We start from the raw sequence: 20,289 nt of genomic DNA on the forward strand, positions 1-20,289 counted from the left end.
CATCCCACCGTGGGGTTTGTTTTTTATGAACCAGAAGCAGCCCAGTCGTTTTATTTTTCTTCTGATAGTATACTATTTAAATTTCAGAATTTGCTTTGTTTAGGTGGTCTTTCATGATTTCTTGCTGCCCAGGATGGTAGGAGATGGGAGTCTATGGAAGCAGGATTTTCTGAGAAATCTTCTCAGGCAGTTAAACAGTGGACCTCTGTGGATGACTGTGTGGCTGAAATGACCGTTGAAAGGGAATTTATTCCTCCGTAGGAAGAAGGCCGTGAAATAGGAGATGAAAGCATAGGAAAGAGGGAAGCATTAAGGCTGTGGAAAACCCCTTCCAAAAGAAAAAAAAAAGATTTGTTCTGATTTCTTTGTGTAAGGGACTAGGATAAACCCTCTGCTTTGATTTGAAATGGGCAGATGTAAAGCTGGTCAGCACTTACAGAAGTCAGAAGCTGGACCTTTCTACTGACTGGCTGGGCTGAAATGCTTCCAACACCCCATGAGCCAGAGGCAGGAGAAGGAATACAAAACCAAATGCCAGAGGGAGGCTTCTTTTCTCTTCCATGGAGTTGAACAGACAGTTCCACTGCATCCAGCTGGAGTTTAGAAGCCAATTTACTGACAGGTGATAATGGATTACATTTTGGGTTTTGCCAGATATTCTAATGTCATTGGCAATATAGAGGAAAAAACATTATGTGTGTGTGCACGTGCAAGGAATTGGACTACAAACTGAAGGCTTCAGAAATTAAATTGGATGTCCGTGTACTTATTTTTCAGTAATACAAAATAGATACAGACTTTTTTTAAAAAATTACATTTATTCCTATAAAAAAGAAAATTCAGGCAGCTGTACATAATTAGTCTGTCAATGATAACAGCAGAGGCTATAGGAATTTGTTGAGGGTATTCATCACTAGCAACTTGTACCCCTGAATTATGTGGCAGAGCCCTCCCAAGTACTGTCCCCCCTTAATTTCTCCACTTCCCTCATTCCAGTCTAATCCAATCAGTATAGTAACTCTTTATTTATCTTATATTAAAGTCAATTAATGTAATGCTGTCTCCAAATTCTAAGATTTCAAAAACTGCCTATTAGAGTTATCAGAGTTAAGTGGAAGGTTTTTCAAGTGACTAGGAGACAATTGTAGCTTTGGTATCTGAGATATGGGAGACTGTCTGGTGTTTTGGGATCCAAGGGGAAGCTGAGGTTTCTAGGACTAGATCAGTGGTTCTCAACCTGCAGCTCAATTAGCTCGCAGCTGCAGCCCAGCTGTATATTAAAGGCCTCCCAGCCCGCACAGTGGGGTCTAGAGTCCCAGCTTGGAGGTGTCCAGGGTCGGGGCTGCCCAGCCACCCAGCCCGACCCTGCGCACCAGGGTGCAGTCAGGCTCCTGCCCAGCCCCGCATGGCAGGGTCCGGGATCAGGACTGCCACACAGTGGGGTCTGGGGTTACCGCACAACCCATATGGCAGGTCCAGGGTTGGGGCTGCCGGCGGGGTCCACTGTTGGGGCTGTTGCATAGCTGCCCTGCCACCCGGCTCCGCCCAGCAGGTTCCGGGGTTGAAGCTGCTGCCCGGCCCTGCACAGTGGGGTGCGGGGTTCCCGCGGCTCTGCTCCTGCCCCACAATGATAAATAGGTTGAGAACCACTGGATTAGATAAATTTCCTCTTTTCCTCCCTCTTTGGAGAAACAATGGAGGTGATTTCACATTTGGGGAAGGGAATGAATTCAACACCAGCTGCCCTACTTCAGCTTGCCTCAGTATCTGCCTATACATCCAACAATCATAGTTAGCACTGTAGCTGAATGTAGTTGCTAAAATGATTAGCAGTAAAATAGTTAACTATGTTTTAGTTCAAATAATCATAGTTATGCTTCAGTATTAATATGTAAAGGGTACAAATGGGCCAGTTCACACCTCTCAGGGATATCGTTTCAAGCTGTTTGTAGACTCAGGCCATCTGTGCAATGGTTATACTCATTTGACTTTGTGAAGGTTTACTTCATAATCATAAAGGCTAGAGATTTTTTAAAAAATCATAATAAAGGCCTGGATTCAGAAACAGTTCAAAGTAAGGGTATTATGTGACAACTTGCACAGCTGCAAAACTACATTATGTATGGCATTTTAGTCCTGGCCTCCTGCATCATATGTTATTCCAATCCCACTTCTCTTCCCCAATATTCTGCCACTGCACCTCACTCCTGACACACCAGGTACAAACATAGCCTCTATATACAGGACTGTAATCAAGATAGGGGAATGTCATACCCCTACATTTCTGCCAGCAACTGGTGTCTGACTTTTCTGTTTCTGGCACCAAATGAAAAACCTCAGAAAAGTAAAGTGGCCTCCTGCCAAGAAATGGGGTGAAGAAAATGTTAATGTGTCTTGGCAAAAACAGTGGGCATCTCTCCCTGCTTCAAGAGGGGCTATAAACTACATATTTCTGCAGACACAGGGAAAGGTGATTCTATACAATGTGAAGATAGGATACTAGAAGACTCGCTGTTTCTCACATAACCCATAAGCCTGAGTTCCCACTTCTCCCTTATGAGTGCATAATTATAGGCCTTTCAGAAAGTACACAATAGGTCAGTATCCTCCTAGAATGAAGTTCAGACTAAATCAATAATGCACTGAACAGCAGGGTTTCAAAGCTTCTATGAAATTAAAATAAAGATTGTATGTTCTGAGCAACTCAGATGGGTATAGTGGGGTCGGGGGAGAGGGAGCATGTGGTTTGGGATATTTTCACAGAATGTTAAATCACACAAAATATTTCACTCGTCTCCAGTGTGAGATCACAACATGATTCCTCTGTAATGAATTCTTTATCTTGGCAGCTCTCCTGCTTTCTCCCAGCTGTGCCTCCCTCTCCCCTTTTAGTCCCAGTGCAGGAACATATGGTAATATTTGTAGTGTGATTTAGGCATGGGAGTGGGCTTAGCTGCCCACACCTATGCTGCAGACCTCTGAGTCACCACGCAGCAGGCATCCAGGCTGAGGTCATGCTCCAGTACCATTGTGTGAACTCACTCAGACATGCCAAGGCTGCCAGCATGCTTGTTTGGATTTGAAATTTCATGTTAGTCACATTAGAGTGCATTGCCTTTCATTCTTCCCCTCTGACGGGGCTAAATCCTCCAAATTTAGCCCCAGCCCAGCACTCGTTTTAGGATGCTCTGGGGAAAAAGCCCAAAGCTGGCAGTCCCCAGGTACTTCTAATAGGAGGGTACCTGATATAGGAGACTGCCCCAGTCTTTCCTTCTGAGCTGCCCATAACAATATGGAAAGGTGAAAATATAACCTCTATATGTTGAATCTCTGTTAATAAAGATATTTCAGTACACTGAAGATGAGGAGACAAAGCTGCAGATAACTGCCTGCATACTGAGACCAGTAAGACAAGAAACTTTCCCTCCTGTGTCCAGGGTGGGACAAGCTCCTTCTAGCCCTTGGCATCCACAGGGAAATACCTATGGGAAACACACCCTCTCCCCCATCCTAGTGTCTGTGCAAGTAAAGTACCCAGGTGGGCCATGCAGCCCTCTTTCATCTCTGAGTCTCACTGCAGAGGGACCAAGGTAGGCCATGTGGTCTCCTCCAGACTAATTTCAGTTTGGAGGGGCTCAGAGAGGACCCACTACCTCCTCCTAGCCCCAACGAACAGGGCAGAAAGAGCCCAGATGAAACAGAGACTCTTGGGCTAGCCCTGCATGAAGATGGTCCAGGAGTCACACAAGTCATGGTGCAGAACAGACCTAGTGGGGTACTTGAGAACACGGTTTACAAGGGTGTTGACCTCGGAATCACTTTGGGAATGACATTAAATACAATAATTAACCTTCAAGTGGCTGTAACTTGCTCCTGCCCCCTCGCCCTTGCATATGGGGGACGCAAAGCCCGTCTCCTCTGCACCAGCCCAGAGATGAAATCCCCGGCAGCAGCCTGACTACACGCGGCGCAATCCGTGGTGGGGCCGCCGGTCTCCAGTCAGACTGGCCGCAGCTGCTGCTACATGAACGTTGGACCCAGCCCTGGCCCTGGGAATTTTGGGGGGGCTGCGCGCACACCAGTGGTGCAGTCACTTGGCCCGGAGTTAGGCGCTAGGCACCGCTGGTGCCGGGGTCCGGGTCAGACTCAGGCAGTCTCAGCATAGCTTGCCCCTCCCTACCGCACGGGGCGGCGGGGGCGCGAGGCTCTCCCAGGCAGTGAGCTCCCCACGCCCCGATCCCTGGGCACGCGCTCACCGCGACTGGGCGGGGACAGGCAGAGAGGGGTCACCGTCACGTGCACACCGTGCTGTGGGCGGGCGCGCGCGCCGGAGACACGTGGGAGGGGCAGTATTATCTGCGCCCGCTACCCCTCCGCCTCGCCGGCGTTGAGCTCGGTTGCTATGGAGACAGCGTGGTGGGCGTGCCCGGAAGGTGCCCCGTCGCGCGGGCGGGAGGAGTAGGATTGCTATGGATACGGTGTGAGGACCCGGTCGCGGTCGAACTGAGCCGGGCGAGACTCCGAGCGCCCATGGGGCCGAAGCGGCCTAAGAGCGGAGGCAGCTCCCCCGGGGCCGCCGGAGCCCCTGCCAAGAGCTGGGAGGCCGGGCTGGTGTCCGCCCGCCTGGAGGAGGTGAAAAGGGAGCGGGGCAGGCTAAGGGCGGGGCACAGCGAGGTCTGGGGGTAGAGGGGCAAGTGGGGGTTAAGGAGACAAGGAGGGGCACGGTTAGGGTGGCGAATTTTGGTTGGACGTATCCCTGGAGGTTTCCTCACATGGCATAATCTTTAATTTCTGGAGACTCCAGGACAATCCTGGAGGGTTGGCAACCCTAGGTAAAGTGGGGATTAAAGGGAAGGATGGGGCATAGTGGGGCCTCGCGAGAGGGGAGCAAGTGGGGATTAAGGGGGCGAGAGGAGAAGCCGGGAGGGGGCGTGGTACAGTGGGGGCTAAAGGGTGAGGGGGCCCAGTGCAACCTTATACTTATAGACATGAAGATCTATGTTGCTACAAGTACATATATACACCTTTTCGATGTAATAACTAAATACCATTGCTATGTATCATATAAACTATACTAATTTATAATTATACATAACTATTATTTTTATCATAAAGACCTTATTTTTTTTACTACATATAAAGACACCCCTGGAGCTCTTTTTGTCTCCAGGAGTAGAGAATTTATTATAAAACTCATCACTGGAGACAAGAAAATTACCTGATTTTCTGGTTCACAGAAGTTGTGTAATTAGCAAACATCATACTCACTCACTTTGCCTTTGGAGATGGGGATATGTATACTACAGTATGTTGATCATTCCCTTCAAACATGAACTGTTGGTTGGAGGCACTAAAGCAGGGGTAGGCAACCTATGGCACGCAAGCTGATTTTCAGTGGCACTCACATTGCTCTGGTCCTGGCCACCGTTCTGGGGAGCCCTGCATTTTAATTTAATTTTAAATAAGCTGCTTAAACATTTTAAAAACCTTATTTACTTTACATACAACAATAGTTTAGTTATATATTCTAGACTTATAGAAAGAAACCTTCTAAAAACATTAAAATGTATTACTGGCATGCAAAACCTTAAATTAGAGTGAATAAATGAAGACTCGGCACACTACTTCTGAAAGGTTGCTGACCCCTGCACTAGAGGCTACTGCAGGGATCGGCAACCTTCGGCCCGCGGCCCGCCAGGGTAACCACCCTGGCAGGCCAGGATGGTTTGTTTATCTGCCACGTCCCTCACCTGCGCCGCTTCCTGCAGCCTCCATTAGCCTGGGATGGTGAACCGCAGCCAGTGGGAGCCGTGATTGGCCGAACCTGTGGACGCGGCAGGTAAACAAACTGGCCCGGCCCGCCAGGGGCTTACCCTGGTGGGCCGCATGCCAAAGGGTGCCAATCCCTGGGCTACTGTATATTCTCAGTAAGCTTGGCCCTCCTCAAAGTATACCTTCTGAGGACAAGAATAAAAGTAACTTTTTTCCATTGAGTAAATTATTGTGTTTACTTATTTCTTTTGAGGGTAAACTAGTTCAAGAATTTATATTAGTGGTGCTAAAATATTTGTGTAATATAGTGGGCTCTCCAGGTCACCCATCCTTAAGTTACACAGTAGTAGAAGAAGAACAAATTTAAAAAGATAACCTTCCGCTGTGCACTTTGCACACTGTATAAAGAAAAAGCAGCCAAACAGATTTTCTCTCTTTCTTTTTGAGACTTTTCTTTCTGAGACTGGATGCCAAGTTTCAGTTCAGAGTGAACTTTTATAAGCTGCTGAACAACTAGGTTTGATGGAGGTGCTGACACAGCATTAACTGTAGCGTTGAAAATGTGAAGCTATAATTTTCCTACTTGAGCGTGTGTGTAGCTAAAAGACCCTTTTTTATGGTGTGTGAGGATCTAAAAGCATATTTAGGTTTCCAGGTCCTATGTAAATAATGTAATTCTAATAAATCTTAACTTGCTAGAAAGAATTTGATTTCAAAATAGTGTAGCAGTTTAGCAAACAATAATATTTATGTAGCATATGTTTTTCTAGCACTGCTTTTGCAAGTGAGACAAATGGTTTCCATGACCTTTCTGTTTATTGGGTCACTGCTGTGCCCCCTCCAGGAATCGGGGTGACCTTTATTTAAGGAGATAAGGACTTTTAAATAAAGCAGGCTGCTTTAAAAATTGGTTGAGCAATTTACCAGTTAATGTACTGATGCCAAGTTTTCTTTTATATATTTACGTGAAAAGACTGCTTTTAATATTGGGTCAGTAATAGCCAGATATCGGGAGTTTAATTCACAATCAAACATAATTGTTTTTTTAAGTAAGTGCTGCTCAACAACTCTAAAGACTGAAATCCCCCATTTTTCTCCAACTAATGAATTTAAATCCTTATTTTTAAGAGTGAGAGGGGAAGTCAGTCTCCATTGCCTGTTCAGTTGTTGGCCCTGAGATTGCTAACGAGGCAGTGAAATGTCAATTAGTTCTACTTACGGTGATGGCTTTTGTGATGTAGACATTGTCCACTGGAAATTGGACCATGACCATCAACTTGTTTCACAGAAGGCCAACAGCCATCACATTGGCAACAGCTTTTGGTCACTACTGACCTGTTTTGCATTTGAACTGGCCATAATAATATGCTCCAAATTCTATTAATCTCCTTCTAATATCCTTGATCTATTTGTTTTATTATATACAAAAACTACATTAAAGGAACATTACAATTGAAAAGTCAAGCACTCAAAAGTTAGGAAATACTAGAATTAAGGTTGCCCATGCACTGGCACCCTTGTGTGTGTTCATTATGATAATCTTCCACTTTGCAAACTTAATGTTCTTTTAACGTAGTTTTTTTAATATAATTTCCTTGGTTTAAAAAAAAAGCAAAATGGAGAAAAAAAATCCATCGTGTCACCATGGTGACAACACCCATGGGGGTCATTAACAGGGTTAAAAGAATGAGGAGTACTTGTAGCATCTTAGAGACTAACAAATTTATTTGGGCATAAGCTTTCGTGGGCTAAAACTCACTTCATCAGATGCATGGAGTGGAAAATACAGTAGGAAGATATCTATATAAATCTATATATCTATATAGATATATGTACAGAGAACACAGATCTCTGCCACTTGGACTAATGGACTATAACTGACCGGAGGAGTTTATTCATCAGTGTAGACCAGCATTAGAGGATCTGAGATATGCTTTGCCAGTGGGCTTCAGAGATGTTAGCTGATAGCAAAAGAATGCTGAGACTCAGGAATCTGGGTTGTATTCCAAGTTCTGAGGGGAGTCTGGTCTACTGGACTTATTACCAGTCCCAGTCTTCCTGCACCTCCTTGGGTCTTTGTCCCCAGTCCCAGTACCCACAGCTCTCTTTTGGCTCCTTGTCCCAATCAAATCCACTCTGACTCCATGTCCCAGTCCCTTAGCCCTGCTCCTCCTCACAATCCCTTGCCCCTTTTGGTTCCATATCCCCATCCCAATCCTCTGCCCTGCACCCTGCTCTTTGTCCAATTCCCCCACCCAGCTCCTCATCCCTAGGGTTACCATATTTTGTGCCTCCCAAAGGAGGACACTCCATGGGGCCCCGGCCCCGCCCCAACTCCGCCCCCTCCCCAAAGTCTCCGCCCCCTCCCCTGCTTCCCGCGAACATTTGAGTCGCGGGAAGCCTGAAGCAGGTAAGGGAGAGTGTGGGGGGAGGAGGCGCGGCCCAGGCTGTCCCCGACCCTGGGGTGCCGGCCCCGGGCCCGGCCCCCGGCCCACCACCCCCGGCCCGGCCTGGCACCGCCGGCCCGGCCCCCGAGTCCCCGGCCCCGCCGGAGCCCCCGGCCCTGCCGACCCGACCCGGCCCCGCCGGAGCCCCCAAGCCCCCGGCCCGGCCCCGGTGGAGCCCCTGATCCCCCGGCCGAGCCCCCAGCCCGGCCCCGCCGGAGCCCCCGGCCCTGCCAACCCGACCCGACCCGGCCCCGCCGGAGCCCCCGGCCCCGCCGGAGCGCCCGACCCGACCCGGCCCCGCCGGAGCCCCTGGCCCGGCCGACCCGACCCGGCCCCGTCGGAGCCCCCGAGCCCCCGGCCCCGCCGGCCCGGCCCCGGAGCCCCCGGCCAGGCACCTCACCGCGGGCCCGGCCCGGCCTGGCACCGCCGGCCCGGCCCCCGGCCCCACCGGAGCCCCCGAGCGCCCGGCCCCGGAGCCCCCGGCCAGGCACCGCACCGCGGGCCCGGCCCCGGAGCCCCCGGCCCGACCCCCGAGCACCCGCACCGCCGGCCGGCATGTCCCGATTTTCCCGGACATGTCCGGCTTTTTGGGCTTTCCCCCTGGACGGGAATTTGGAACCCAAAAAGCCGGACATGTCCGGGAAAATCCGGACGTATGGTAACCCTACTCATCCCAGTCTCCCCTCTTACTAACCCTCAGGCCTGGCTCCTCATGTCTCTGCATTCTAATCAGGCTACTTCCTCCTTTTCCTACTCACTCCTGGGCAGTAGCAGGGGGAACTATGAGAGCACAGGGGAAATTATCTCCTAGCTCTCAATTTCAGTGCTTGGTGTTATAGCAACCCACAACAGCCACAAAAAGCAATTGTAGGGAAAGTTCTGCTGAGTCCCTGCTATCTTGGGCTGGAGAATGCTCAGTGTAGATGGAATTTAGCTATCAAACTAACAGATCTCTACTGAGCTTGCGATTTTGCAGAGGATTATAATTTAGCCAAAATTAGGACTTTTTTTCCCCCATGGGAACACACAGGCACATTCCTGACAATAAAGGATGACCCCATACCAAATTTTGGTTCCTTTCTTCAAAGCATGGAGGTGCTAGAACTTCTCAATGAAACAGTTGTAAGAATTTTTTAACATTGGCAAAATCACATATTTTCTCCAAACCATGTTCTGAGAAACAGCTGAAACATTTTGTCTGAAATTTTCTAATAAAAATTCAGCCTGAGGTATGGAAAACTTCAACCAAAAGTTTAAAGTTTGGCAAAGTTATAAGCAACTGAAAGTAGGATCTTATAATGAGTGTCAGGCAATCTTAGTCACAGGTGTCACTACCTGTGCCCCTTGTAATTAGCTCTCCAAAATAGTTACAGACTTGTATAGTGTATGGTGTACAATATTGAGATGAAAGAAAGTATCAAATAAATATCTTTTCTAATAATTGACTGATAATGGATTTAAAGATCTTTCAACTTTATCAAACTGGGGAATACATTTTGTTTTTTGACAGTGAAAGAAGAATATGCTGGAAGCAATAAGAACTTGTTTTATATTGTACTGGTTAGTGTAAGCAGCGATATTTCAATGTGTGTTTAAGATTTACTTACTATATTTTTTTAGTAAAACAAGAAGTTTAATGTCTGAAAGGAAGTCATTTCACCACTAGCATTGACTAGCTACACTAACTGAAATATAATTTTATTGGTATCTATTAACCAAATAATAGTAAATTTATGCAAGTTTGTTTTAGTAAGAGTCAAAGAGACTACATGGGAAACGTAAAAAGGGAATGTGGATTTTTCAAAATCTCACATCGTTTGCATTTTTATTTTTAATATATTATATTAATGAATATAAAACTAGAAGGAATGCTGACCTTTACATGTCCACCAAGATGGCTACCTTCTAGGAAAATATTTGCTAAGTGAAGGTGAATTCTGACCATGTTAAAGGAATAATTGCTCTGTATTATACATTCTGCATTGATTATACTCCGCCAGTGAAATATGGATTATATTAGAACGTGAGCATATCCACCAATAACTAAGGCTGCTGGAAACTAGAATCCAGTGATAATGTCAGCATGTCATATTCAAGAGCTAATGAAAATGGGAACTGAGATTCCTTTACAATTGTATCCCATGCAGCAACTTCATGAGTTTGCAAAAACTGTGATAAGTAGCCTGACTTTACCAATTCTCTCCTTGTTGGCAGCAAAGAGAGCCAGGGGCAGTACTGCCTATCCTAAGTTTCAAAAAATCATGAGTCAAACTTCAGAAATCATGAGATTGTCTTAACAATTAGGAAATTTGAAATAAAAATGTTTTTCTTTTGGTGTTTGAACCTTTGGACTTCACATTTTCAAGATTTTCTCTGTAACCATTAGGACTAGTAACATAGCTGAGATTTTAATGTAAGCACATGACGCTAGGAGTTGGAGCTTTAAGAAAAACACCAAATACCACAAGAATAAGCAATACTACAAGGAGCCAGACAATCACATTGCCAGGAAAGGGAAATAAAATAGATTGTCATGGTGTTCCTCCCACCAAAGCTCTCTAGGATACAGCAGTCTGAAAATGGCCAACTTGCCTGGCTTGTCCAAATTTCTGCTGTAAATTGCTGGTTTACCAGACCCTCCAATGACAAGGGCAGGAAAAGACAAATTTGTCTCCAGGAGCTGCAGAGCAGTTGTGATTAAGCAAGATGTTTGTGAGAACCTTTTTCATAGTCCCTCACAACACGTTAGTGTGCCTGACTTAGGGGTATTTAGACTCTGGGGAAGGGAATTGGTTTGGTTTTATTTAAAGGAGTTTAAACTTGGGTGAGGGGAGAGGAGGTTCTAAATATTCTTCTCTATTTTAATGTCTTCTACAGTCTTTTCTAAATTTGTAGTCACTCCAGCTAGATTGCTTTCTTTCATTCCAGACCCAGTGACTGTGTAAGAATATTCAAAGTGCCTTCCTATTATTCTTAAAACATGCAGGGTTCATGTCAGAATCAGAGAGACTTCCTAAATTTACAGTACACTATTTCAATGCAAATAGAATTTAGAAAGTTTTACTTTAAATGAATGACAGATACACATCTATCCCTTCGCTCTCCATTTCTTGTCTGCCACAGCAACATCTGAACAGTATATCTGTGCCAAAATATTTTACATAGGAAAAAGCTCCAAATTGTGGTGTGTAGAACAGTGTTTCTCAACCTTTTTGATAGCAGTGACTGGCTTGTTGCCTTCCTAAACTGTGTCAGGCAGATCTCAAGGACAGGCGCTGGTCCATGGACTGGTTGTTGAGAAACACTGGTGTAGAGAAGCCGGAGGGAAGGGGGATGGGACAGTCCACATAAATATGTTTTAGGAAAACAACCATTTTAGAACGTGGTTAGCCATCTAAGTAGTTACTGCTTTAAGAGAAGTTAGTGGTGGCTTGCCAGCTCTGTAAGTTGACATTCTCTATTTGTCTCCAGAAGAGGTACAACTCAGGACACAGTGCAACCTTCCTACATACACTGCGTTTCCACAACTGTTCCTCAACCATGACATGAAAGAATAGTTTCTAGGCATAGGGGAGGATTTTAGTCTTGCAGCCCAATCAGCACACAACTGTGACCCATGTGACATCCTCAGGGCCATACAGGTAGTATTGGATGTGGCCCACATAACACATTGTGGGCCGCATATGTGGCCCACAATGGTAAACAGGTTGAAAACCACTGCTTTAAGCATTCTTTTTGCCTAGAAGCATGGCTTTTCCTTTAGCCATGTTGAAATGCATGTTGCTGGATCATACCCAGCTTATCAAGCAATCCAAATGACTCTGCAATAGCGACCTGTCATTATTATTATTTATTATTACCACCTGACCAGTCTTTGTGTCATCTGCAAACTTCAATAGATTCCAAGGCCGGAAGGGACCATTGTGATCATATAGTCTGACCTCCTGTATGACACAGGCCATAAAACTTCCCCAAAATAATTCCTAGAGCATATCTTTTACAAAAACATGCAATCTTAATTTAAAAGTTTTTACTGATGGAGAATCCACCACAATCTTTGGTAAATTGTCCAATGGTTAATTACTCTCACTGTTAAATTCAGACTGGAAATAAGGTGTAAAATTTTATCTAGTTTCCACTTCCAGCCATTGGATTGTGTTATACCTTTCTTTGCTAGATTGAAGAGCCCATTATTAAATATTTCTTCTCCATATAGGTACTTACAGATTGTAATCAAGTCTCTCCTTTAACCGTCTTTGTTAAGCTAAATAGACTCAAGGAATTCAGTCTATTGCTATAAGGCATGTTTTCTAATCCTTTAATTATTCTCGTGGCTCTTCTCTGAACTCTTTCCAATTTATCAATATCCTTAAATTGTTGGCATCAAAACTAGACACAGTGGTCCAGTTGAAGCTGTGACGTTGTGCAGTCGATATGGTTTTATAAAAACATAATAAGAAGTGAATATAATGTAACTGGAATATGCTTCATGCAAAAGGTCTCTTGTAAGGTATCATTACAAAGCTTATAATCTACTGAGTATGATCATCCTATTTGTATAAATGTACCACTCTTGTATCTAAAACTAGAAATATGAAATATAACTCTGAGGGCCTATTGTAATTATGCAAAGTGTGGGCCATTAATAGTGGTTTGGAATCTTGATGACTCCCATTAACCAGGACCATTGTCTGCAGATGGCTGTGTTTACCTGTTAGTCTTCCTGTATATGTGTGTGCTGGCAAGTGGGTAATGAAGTCTTGCAGTGACATGTGATCATGTCACCTGAACTGGAATCCATCTTTAACCTGGTGCTTTTCCAGTGGGTGGGGGGTGAAAACCAAGAGGGACAAAGGGTTCCCGCCTTATGCAAAAGAGGTATAAAGGGGTGGAAGAGAACAAGGAGGGGGAGGAGCCATCATGAAGAATCCCTTAGCTATCACCTGAGCTGCAACAAGAGCTGTACCAGGGGAAAGAATTGTGCCCAGGCCTGGAAGGTGTCCAGTCTGAGAAAAAGCTTACTGAAGCATCTCTGAGCGTGAGATTATCTGTATTCAGTTTGATTAGACATAGATTTGCGCATTTTATTTTATTTTGTTTGGTGACTTACTTTGTTCTGTCTGTTACTACTTGGAACCACTTAAATCCTACTTTCTGTATTTAATAAAATCACTTTCTACTTAGTAATTAACTCAGAGTATGTATTAATACCTGGGGGAGCAAACAACTGTGCATATCTCTCTATCAGTGTTCTAGACGGCGAACAATTTATGAGTTTACCCTGTATAAGCTTTATACAGGAGAAAACGGATTTATTTGGGTTTAGACCCCATTGGGAGTTGGGCATCTGAGTGCTAAAGACAAGCACACTTCTGTGAGCTGTTTTCAGGTAAACTTGCTGCTTTGGGCAAGTAATTCAGACCCTGGGTCTGTGTTTGAGCAGACAGGAGCGTCTGGCTCAGCAAGACAGGGTGTTGGAGTCCTGAGCTGGCAGGGAAAACAGGATCAGGGGTAGTCTTGGTACATCAGGTGGCAGCTCCTAAGGGGATTTCTGTGATCCAGCCCATCACAGAGGCCTTATAAGTGTGCTCTCTATGCCATTATCCAAATCATTTATGAAGATATTGAATAGAACTGGACCCAGTGATCTGTCCTCTTCATTATTTACCAGTCCTCCAGTTTTTGTGTGATCTGCAAATTTTATCAGCAATGATTTTATATTTTCTTCCAGATCATTAATAGAAATATTAAAAAGCATTGATAAATAGCTGAAAACCAGTCCTTATAGGACCCCACTAAAAACACTCTATTAAATAATGATTCTCCATTATAATTACATTTTGAGATCTGTTAGTATTCCACTTAATATGTGCAATATTAAATTTGTTTGATACTTTTCATCATATTGTCATACTGTACTAACTCAACTGCCTTATGGAAGTCCATGTGTATTATGTCAACAGTTACTTTTGTCAACAAAACTTGTGATTTCATCAAAAAATGCTATCAAGTTCATTTGACAAGACCTATTTTCCATTAAACCACGTTAAATTGGCATTTAGTATATTACCATTCTTTAATTCTTTATTGATCAAGTCCTTGTCAGCCTTTCCATTATTTGTCCCATTATATTTCAACTCTTAACGACAAGACCTTCCTTTCTCTGCCTGCAGGCCCTTGCCTCATTCACTACATACCTACAAGGAATGAGGCAGGGCCCCTACAAACAAAAGCCTCTTTTACAATACAGTCTTAATTAATTCCCTGAGCACTTTCCACCTTGCAGACAGAATGAGATGGGGTGCTGTGGAAAAAACAGTATGTAATTATGCAGTTAAAAACTGTATCATAATGCATATGGATGAGCAGCCTTAATTTAGGGATTTTCAGACTTTCAAGTGTTTGACTTGCAAGCTTAATTGTGTTCTTATGCATATTTTAATATAGTTTCCTAGGGTTTTTTAAAGGAAAGAGGTAAAGATAAATATTATTATGCAGAACTGCAGCATAGACTTCTACTGCTTGATTTACAGGACTTAGCATATTAGCTGGCAGCAAGAGAAGTCTGGTATTGTGTGCGAATCAGCCACTAAAAGAGGACCCATCTCACACTGAAACAGTGGGTTACAGATGAATGAACAGCCTCATTTTACAGACAGTATAACTAAGGACAAAGATGGCAGGCAGTTTCTGATAGGCAGGGTGGTTAAATGAATGGGACTTGGGAATAGTAGTGATCTGGATTCTTCTTCTAGTTTGTGTAAACTCTTAGTTGTGTGTGAGGAACTGTTTTTGTTTGTATGTTTTTTATCTGTTTATGTATTCAGGACGTTTTAACAGGATTACAAATACTAACATGTAAATATCAGAGACAAAATGATAATTATTACAACAGTGTGCTTGCATTTAGAGAAACAGTCTACATTAATATAATAATCAAATCTCTCTATTTAACAGGGTGTTCCTATAATGGAGAATGAGCCTCTTTACACTACCCAGGATGTTTTGTTTCTGGTGAGTGTAAATTGAGTGAAATTTCTGATTACGTATATATTTATCAAGCCAGGCATTGCTATCAAATGTTAATATTCAGAAAAATTGGAAAGGTGTGCAGAGTTTTTTGCAGGTGAATGTACTTTGTCAGAGTACTGAGTAAGTGGTAACCAAATATCTAAGTAGAGGAACTGCTTAATAACAAGGACTTTGAATAATTCTAGAATTGTACACAACAGTCAATATAAGTAAGTCTAGAACTCACAGTTGCTGGACTCCTAAGATATGTCTACACTGCATTTAGGAGTGAGACTCCCAGCCTGGGTCCACAAACTTGTGTCAGTGAGGCTTGTGCTAAAAATAGCTGTGTAGATGCTGTTTTGATGTTGTGCTCTGGCTCTCAAGTCCACCCCCCAAACTCCAGCCCAAGCTGCAACATCAGAGTAATGCCTACCCAGCTAGTTTTAACGAGCTAGTGGTAGCCCCACTAACACAAGTCTGTTAGGGCTGAGAGGCTTGCTCCCAGATGCAGTGTAGACGTATTTCTAGAGCTGTGCACTGTCTGTTAGGCCAAAGGGTATTCTATGGAGCATGATCAGGAGCATCCAGTTTGTTTATGTTGTATCTGCAGTTTGAGTTTGTGAAATGCTGAAATGTGATACTGGAGCAGGATGTGCAGTGCTATAGAAAGTGGAGGGGTTTTTTGCACGCCGTCAAAAACAAGCTGTTCTGATGAAAACAAAAAACAAATGGCAATTTTCAACAGCACATAATTTGCCTAAATTTGAACAGATTTTCATGGAGCCAAAAAACCCTCTCTGATCCTAGGACTATCCAAATTTCAACGTCCTTCTGCAAACCATGGAGTTGGAGCTCCTAACAAAACAAAACAAACAAACAAAAAGTGACCCATGAATCTTTTATAAGTATTAGGCATCATTATTCTTATTATTACAGTTAGAGCTGTTGGGGACACCTATACTTATAGTTGCCAGACTCTTCCCACTATAAGATCCTGTTTTCAGTTGCATATAATTTTGCCAAGCTTTAACCATCTGGGCTGAAATTTTCCATGCCAGGTCTCTGCCGCAGGCTTTTTTTTTCCCCCCATCAAAAATTGTTTCAGTAAAAATAGCTGTTTTTCCCAAGAATGAGATTACTGTAAAATACATTGTTTTGACCATATTAAAAATGTCCTTATAACCAGGCTCCCTGAGAGCAATTCTGGGCCCCAGCGCCAGGGCCGTGGGGGGAGCGGGGGGGCTGGGGCGGAAGTGATGATTTGTCACTACCGGGATGCCGTTACTTCTGGGATTTACCACGCCGGCCCCCAAGACCCCCCAAAGCACAGGTCCCAGAGCAGTCGCACACACCTAGGAACCCTGCGGCCCACCCAGACTATTTAAAAGGGCCCGGGCTCCCGGCTGCCGTGGCTGGGGCCCCCCTGGGCCCTTTTAAATCTCCTGGGCCCCATGGCAATTGCCCCCTTTGCTCCCCCCCCGCCCCATCGGTGGGCCATCTTATAACTGTTTTATTGAGAAGAGGCAGCATTTCCTTTCATTGAAGCAAGCACTTGAAAGGTAGAGAGAGAGTTGCCCTGGTGTCAGGGATGTACCTTCTGCTGTGCCAATGAAAAATGCCCAAATTTGGCCCCATTATAAACTTTTGAAAAATCTCAGATTGCATATGCTCACTACAGACTTATTAGAGTTTGTCAGCTACATTCTCTGAAGATCTGTTTTTGTGCGTGTGTTCTTAATACTCCCTTGCTAGTGCCCAAGATACCTGTCCCAAATGCAAAGGGGGAAAGAATTGGACTTGAAGGGGAGAGGAAGCAGTGGAGGGAGTTTATTGGGACAAGGAACCTGGTGATGGGGTGGACTGGGACTGGCAACTGACAGAGATTATGGTTGGTAAAACTGGGACTAGCTGGGAAAGGAGACAGGCTGAGAACTGGGAGGGAACTGGGGTAGGGAGAATTGGAAGCCAGTGTGTGAGAGAGACTGAGATCAGACAGAAGCCAGGAGGTGGGATGGAACTGGACTTGATTGGGCAAGGGGATTAGGACAAGGAGCCTGAAAGCATGGAAACTGGGACTGGAAAGAGAAGCCAGGCAGAGGCATTCAAGGAGGAGACAGGATTGTAAGAGTCTGGAATGGACAGGACAGAAGGGTTCAGGCTTGGGGAAAACAGAGGCTGAAGACTATAGTTACTGGGTTTCCTGTTATGATACTCTCTTTAATTATATAATCCCTTACTATTTTTTTTTCCATAAAACCCGTGCCTCATTATATGCACAGGGATGAACCATGTCCTGGGGGTGAATCAGGATTGTGTAATAAATTAAGCCGTGGGTTGTAAGACTCCTGCCTTATTTGTTGCAGAAGTTGGAAGGAGTGTAATGAATGAGGCAGAGGATTGCAGGAAGGGGAAAGAGGGTCCCTTAGATTAGGCAGTTGAATGCTGCCCTGGAGAACTGGATTCTTAACCACAGAATACTTCTGTGATGCTGGGAAAGTCACTTAAACCAAACTTTTCACAGGTGGTCACTGATTGTGTATTCCTCCTTTTTGGGTGCCCAACTTGATACTGTGGGATATGAATTGTCGAAGAATTGAACACTCAGATCTTCAACTGAAGTCAATAGGAGCTGAGCTTTGAATATGTGAAATGCAAATTAATGAAAAATCAGACCACGGGCATCTGAAATTGGGCATCCAAAATCAGTGGATACTCTCTGCCTTAATCCCTCTGTGCCTCAGTTCCTTGTCTTTACAATGAGGATAATAATACCCCTTCACCTCACAGAGGTGTTGTGAAAATAAATTAATTTATGTTTGCGAAGCACTCAGATACTATAAAAAGAAGAACAGGAGTACTTGTGGCACCTTAGAGACCTTAGAGATGCATCCGAAGAAGTGGGCTGTAGTCCACGAAAGCTTATGCTCTAATAAATTTGTTAGTCTTTAAGGTGCCACAAGTACTCCTGTTCTTCTTTTTGCGGATACAGACTAACACGGCTGCTACTCTGAAACCTGTCAGATACTATAGTGATGAGCACCATAGCAAATCCCTTGAGGAAATTAATTATTCTCTCTTCAGAGCAGGGTTTGAATAGTATGAAGTACATAAGGCATATGGTCATACATTGAACAATAGGGATAACACGAAATATTGCATAGCTGCTCATTCAGTGAGCACTGTTCATCCTGTGCACCAATTGAGGCAGGGCTCTTGTGGAAAAAATAGTATGTGACCTGTAATTAACAACTATAATAGTGCATACACAGAAGGGGGGAAATTAAGGTTGCATGGACAACCTTAATACTGGCATTTTTAAATTTTAGAGTGCCTTACTTTGCAACCTTAACATTCTTTTAATGTAGTTTTTGTGTGTGTAATTATTATTTGTTTTATGGTAGGCCTAAAGGGCCCACCTAAGATCAGGGCCCGTTTGTGCTAGGCACTGTACAGACACATAGTAAAAGACAATCCCTGCCTCAAGAATCTTCAATTCTAAAAAGACAGATAAATGATAGGAGTGGGAACAGACACGCACAGAGAAATGAAGTGAGTTGCCCAAGCTAACATAGCAAATCAGTGGCAGAGCTAGGAATAGAACTGGGACTTATCCACTAGACCACGCTGCCTCTCAACTTCAATATACACGTCACTGCTATTACCCCTATAATAACCATATTTCCTTTCTGTATTATTCAAAATCTTTGCTCTATCTTTTGAATTAAATTGTTTATTTACTCATTATTATGGCTCATTATTTCTCTTGATCACTGTGGTATGGTTTAGGGCAGTACATAATTGACAAATTCTAGAAAGCTAGAATTTGCTTCCTAATGTAGGGCAATATGCTAGTGTAGATATTAAATAAATCTGGTGGGGTTGTTCAGAGTTACCTGCACTTCCACTCTGTTAAGCTCTAGGCCTCTTAGTGTTAATGAGTTCTACGGGCTGATTGTGAATTGTGTGAAAAAGTTTTTTTTTTTTATCAGTTTTAAGTTTGCTCCTGTTCAGTTTCATTGAATGTTCCCTTGGTCTTGAACCTTGAGAAGGATGTACAGAAATTCCTGATCTTCCTTCACTATACCATTTCTTCATTTTATATATCTTCATTGTGTCCCTGCCTACTCTTCTTACTCCTGGGGGAATTCTACACCACGCAGTGCAGAATTTGAACAGAATTAATGTTTTGAGGACCATTTCCTTTTTCCCTCGCAGAAATGGGCTGCAGAACTGCTGGCTGCCGCTAGGGACTGCTGGTCCAGGCAAAGCCCAGCTTGCAAATAGAGGAGACTGCTGGGGGCGGGGGGGGGGGGGGGGGGGGGATGGGGAGGGAGAGGAAGAGCTGAAGGATTCCCAGCAGCTGCAGTTCCCAGCATGTCTTGAAGGAACGAGGTGGTCTGCAGGAAACTCCATACAACCTCAGGACCCAGCATCAGGCTGTTTCTCCCTCTGGATCCCTGGGCTCTTGGGGGGCAGGGGGTGTGGGTGTCTGGGCTAGGGGGCTCCCCGTGGCTGGGTTCTGGGAGTAGGGGATGCAGATGTCTGAACAGTGGGTGCACCCCACATCTGGGCTCTGTGGGTAGGGGCTGCTGGTGTCTGGGTTTGGGGGAGTGCTCCATGGATGGGCTCTGTTGGGAGAAGGGGTGCAGATGTATGAGCTGGGGGCTGCCCTGTGGTTGGGCTCTGGGGAGTAGGGGGTGTGGGTGTCTGGGTTGGGGGGCCCTGCGGCTGGATTCTGGAGGGAAGGGATGTGGGTATCTGGCCCCCCGGCTGGGCTCTGGGGGTTAGGGAGTGGAGAAGCAGGAAGTGGGTTGTCATAGTGATTTCTTTAACTCTCTGCTCCTGGGGAAATTATTTTTGTTGTCTCTGTTGTTACATACATAGTTGCTGACAGCTATTTTCAAATAAATTACCTAAATAATTGAAACTGGCATGGTTATATAGTGTTATTTTGACAAATAAAATAAGCAGAATTATGCAGAATTTTAAAATATTGTACACAGAATTTTTAATGTTTTGGTACAGAATTCCTCCAGGCGTATCTTCTCCTCTCCAA

The 20,289-nt window shown here is 44.5% G+C and overlaps 1 protein-coding gene across 6 annotated transcripts in view; it reads left to right on the forward strand.

Annotated features, from left to right (window-relative positions):
* The first annotated feature begins 4,318 nt into the window (after window positions 1-4,318).
* Window positions 4,319-20,289, forward strand: part of SPAG17 (sperm associated antigen 17) — a 278,678-nt gene continuing 262,707 nt past the window's right edge. For 5 of the 6 annotated variants that reach the window (XR_010599017.1, XM_005292730.4, XM_042852127.2 and 2 more), the window contains exon 1: window positions 4,319-4,632. Coding sequence is in view for 5 of the 6 variants with exons in the window: in XM_005292730.4 (XP_005292787.2) it covers window positions 4,531-4,632 (102 nt within the window). In the remaining variant the exon portion in view is untranslated. The remainder of the gene's footprint in view (window positions 4,633-20,289) is intronic. The other variant, XM_042852129.2, reaches the window with a different exon arrangement.

This window comes from Chrysemys picta, chromosome 1, assembly GCF_011386835.1.
Source record: "Chrysemys picta bellii isolate R12L10 chromosome 1, ASM1138683v2, whole genome shotgun sequence".
In the NCBI taxonomy this organism is placed as follows: domain Eukaryota; kingdom Metazoa; phylum Chordata; order Testudines; family Emydidae; genus Chrysemys; species Chrysemys picta.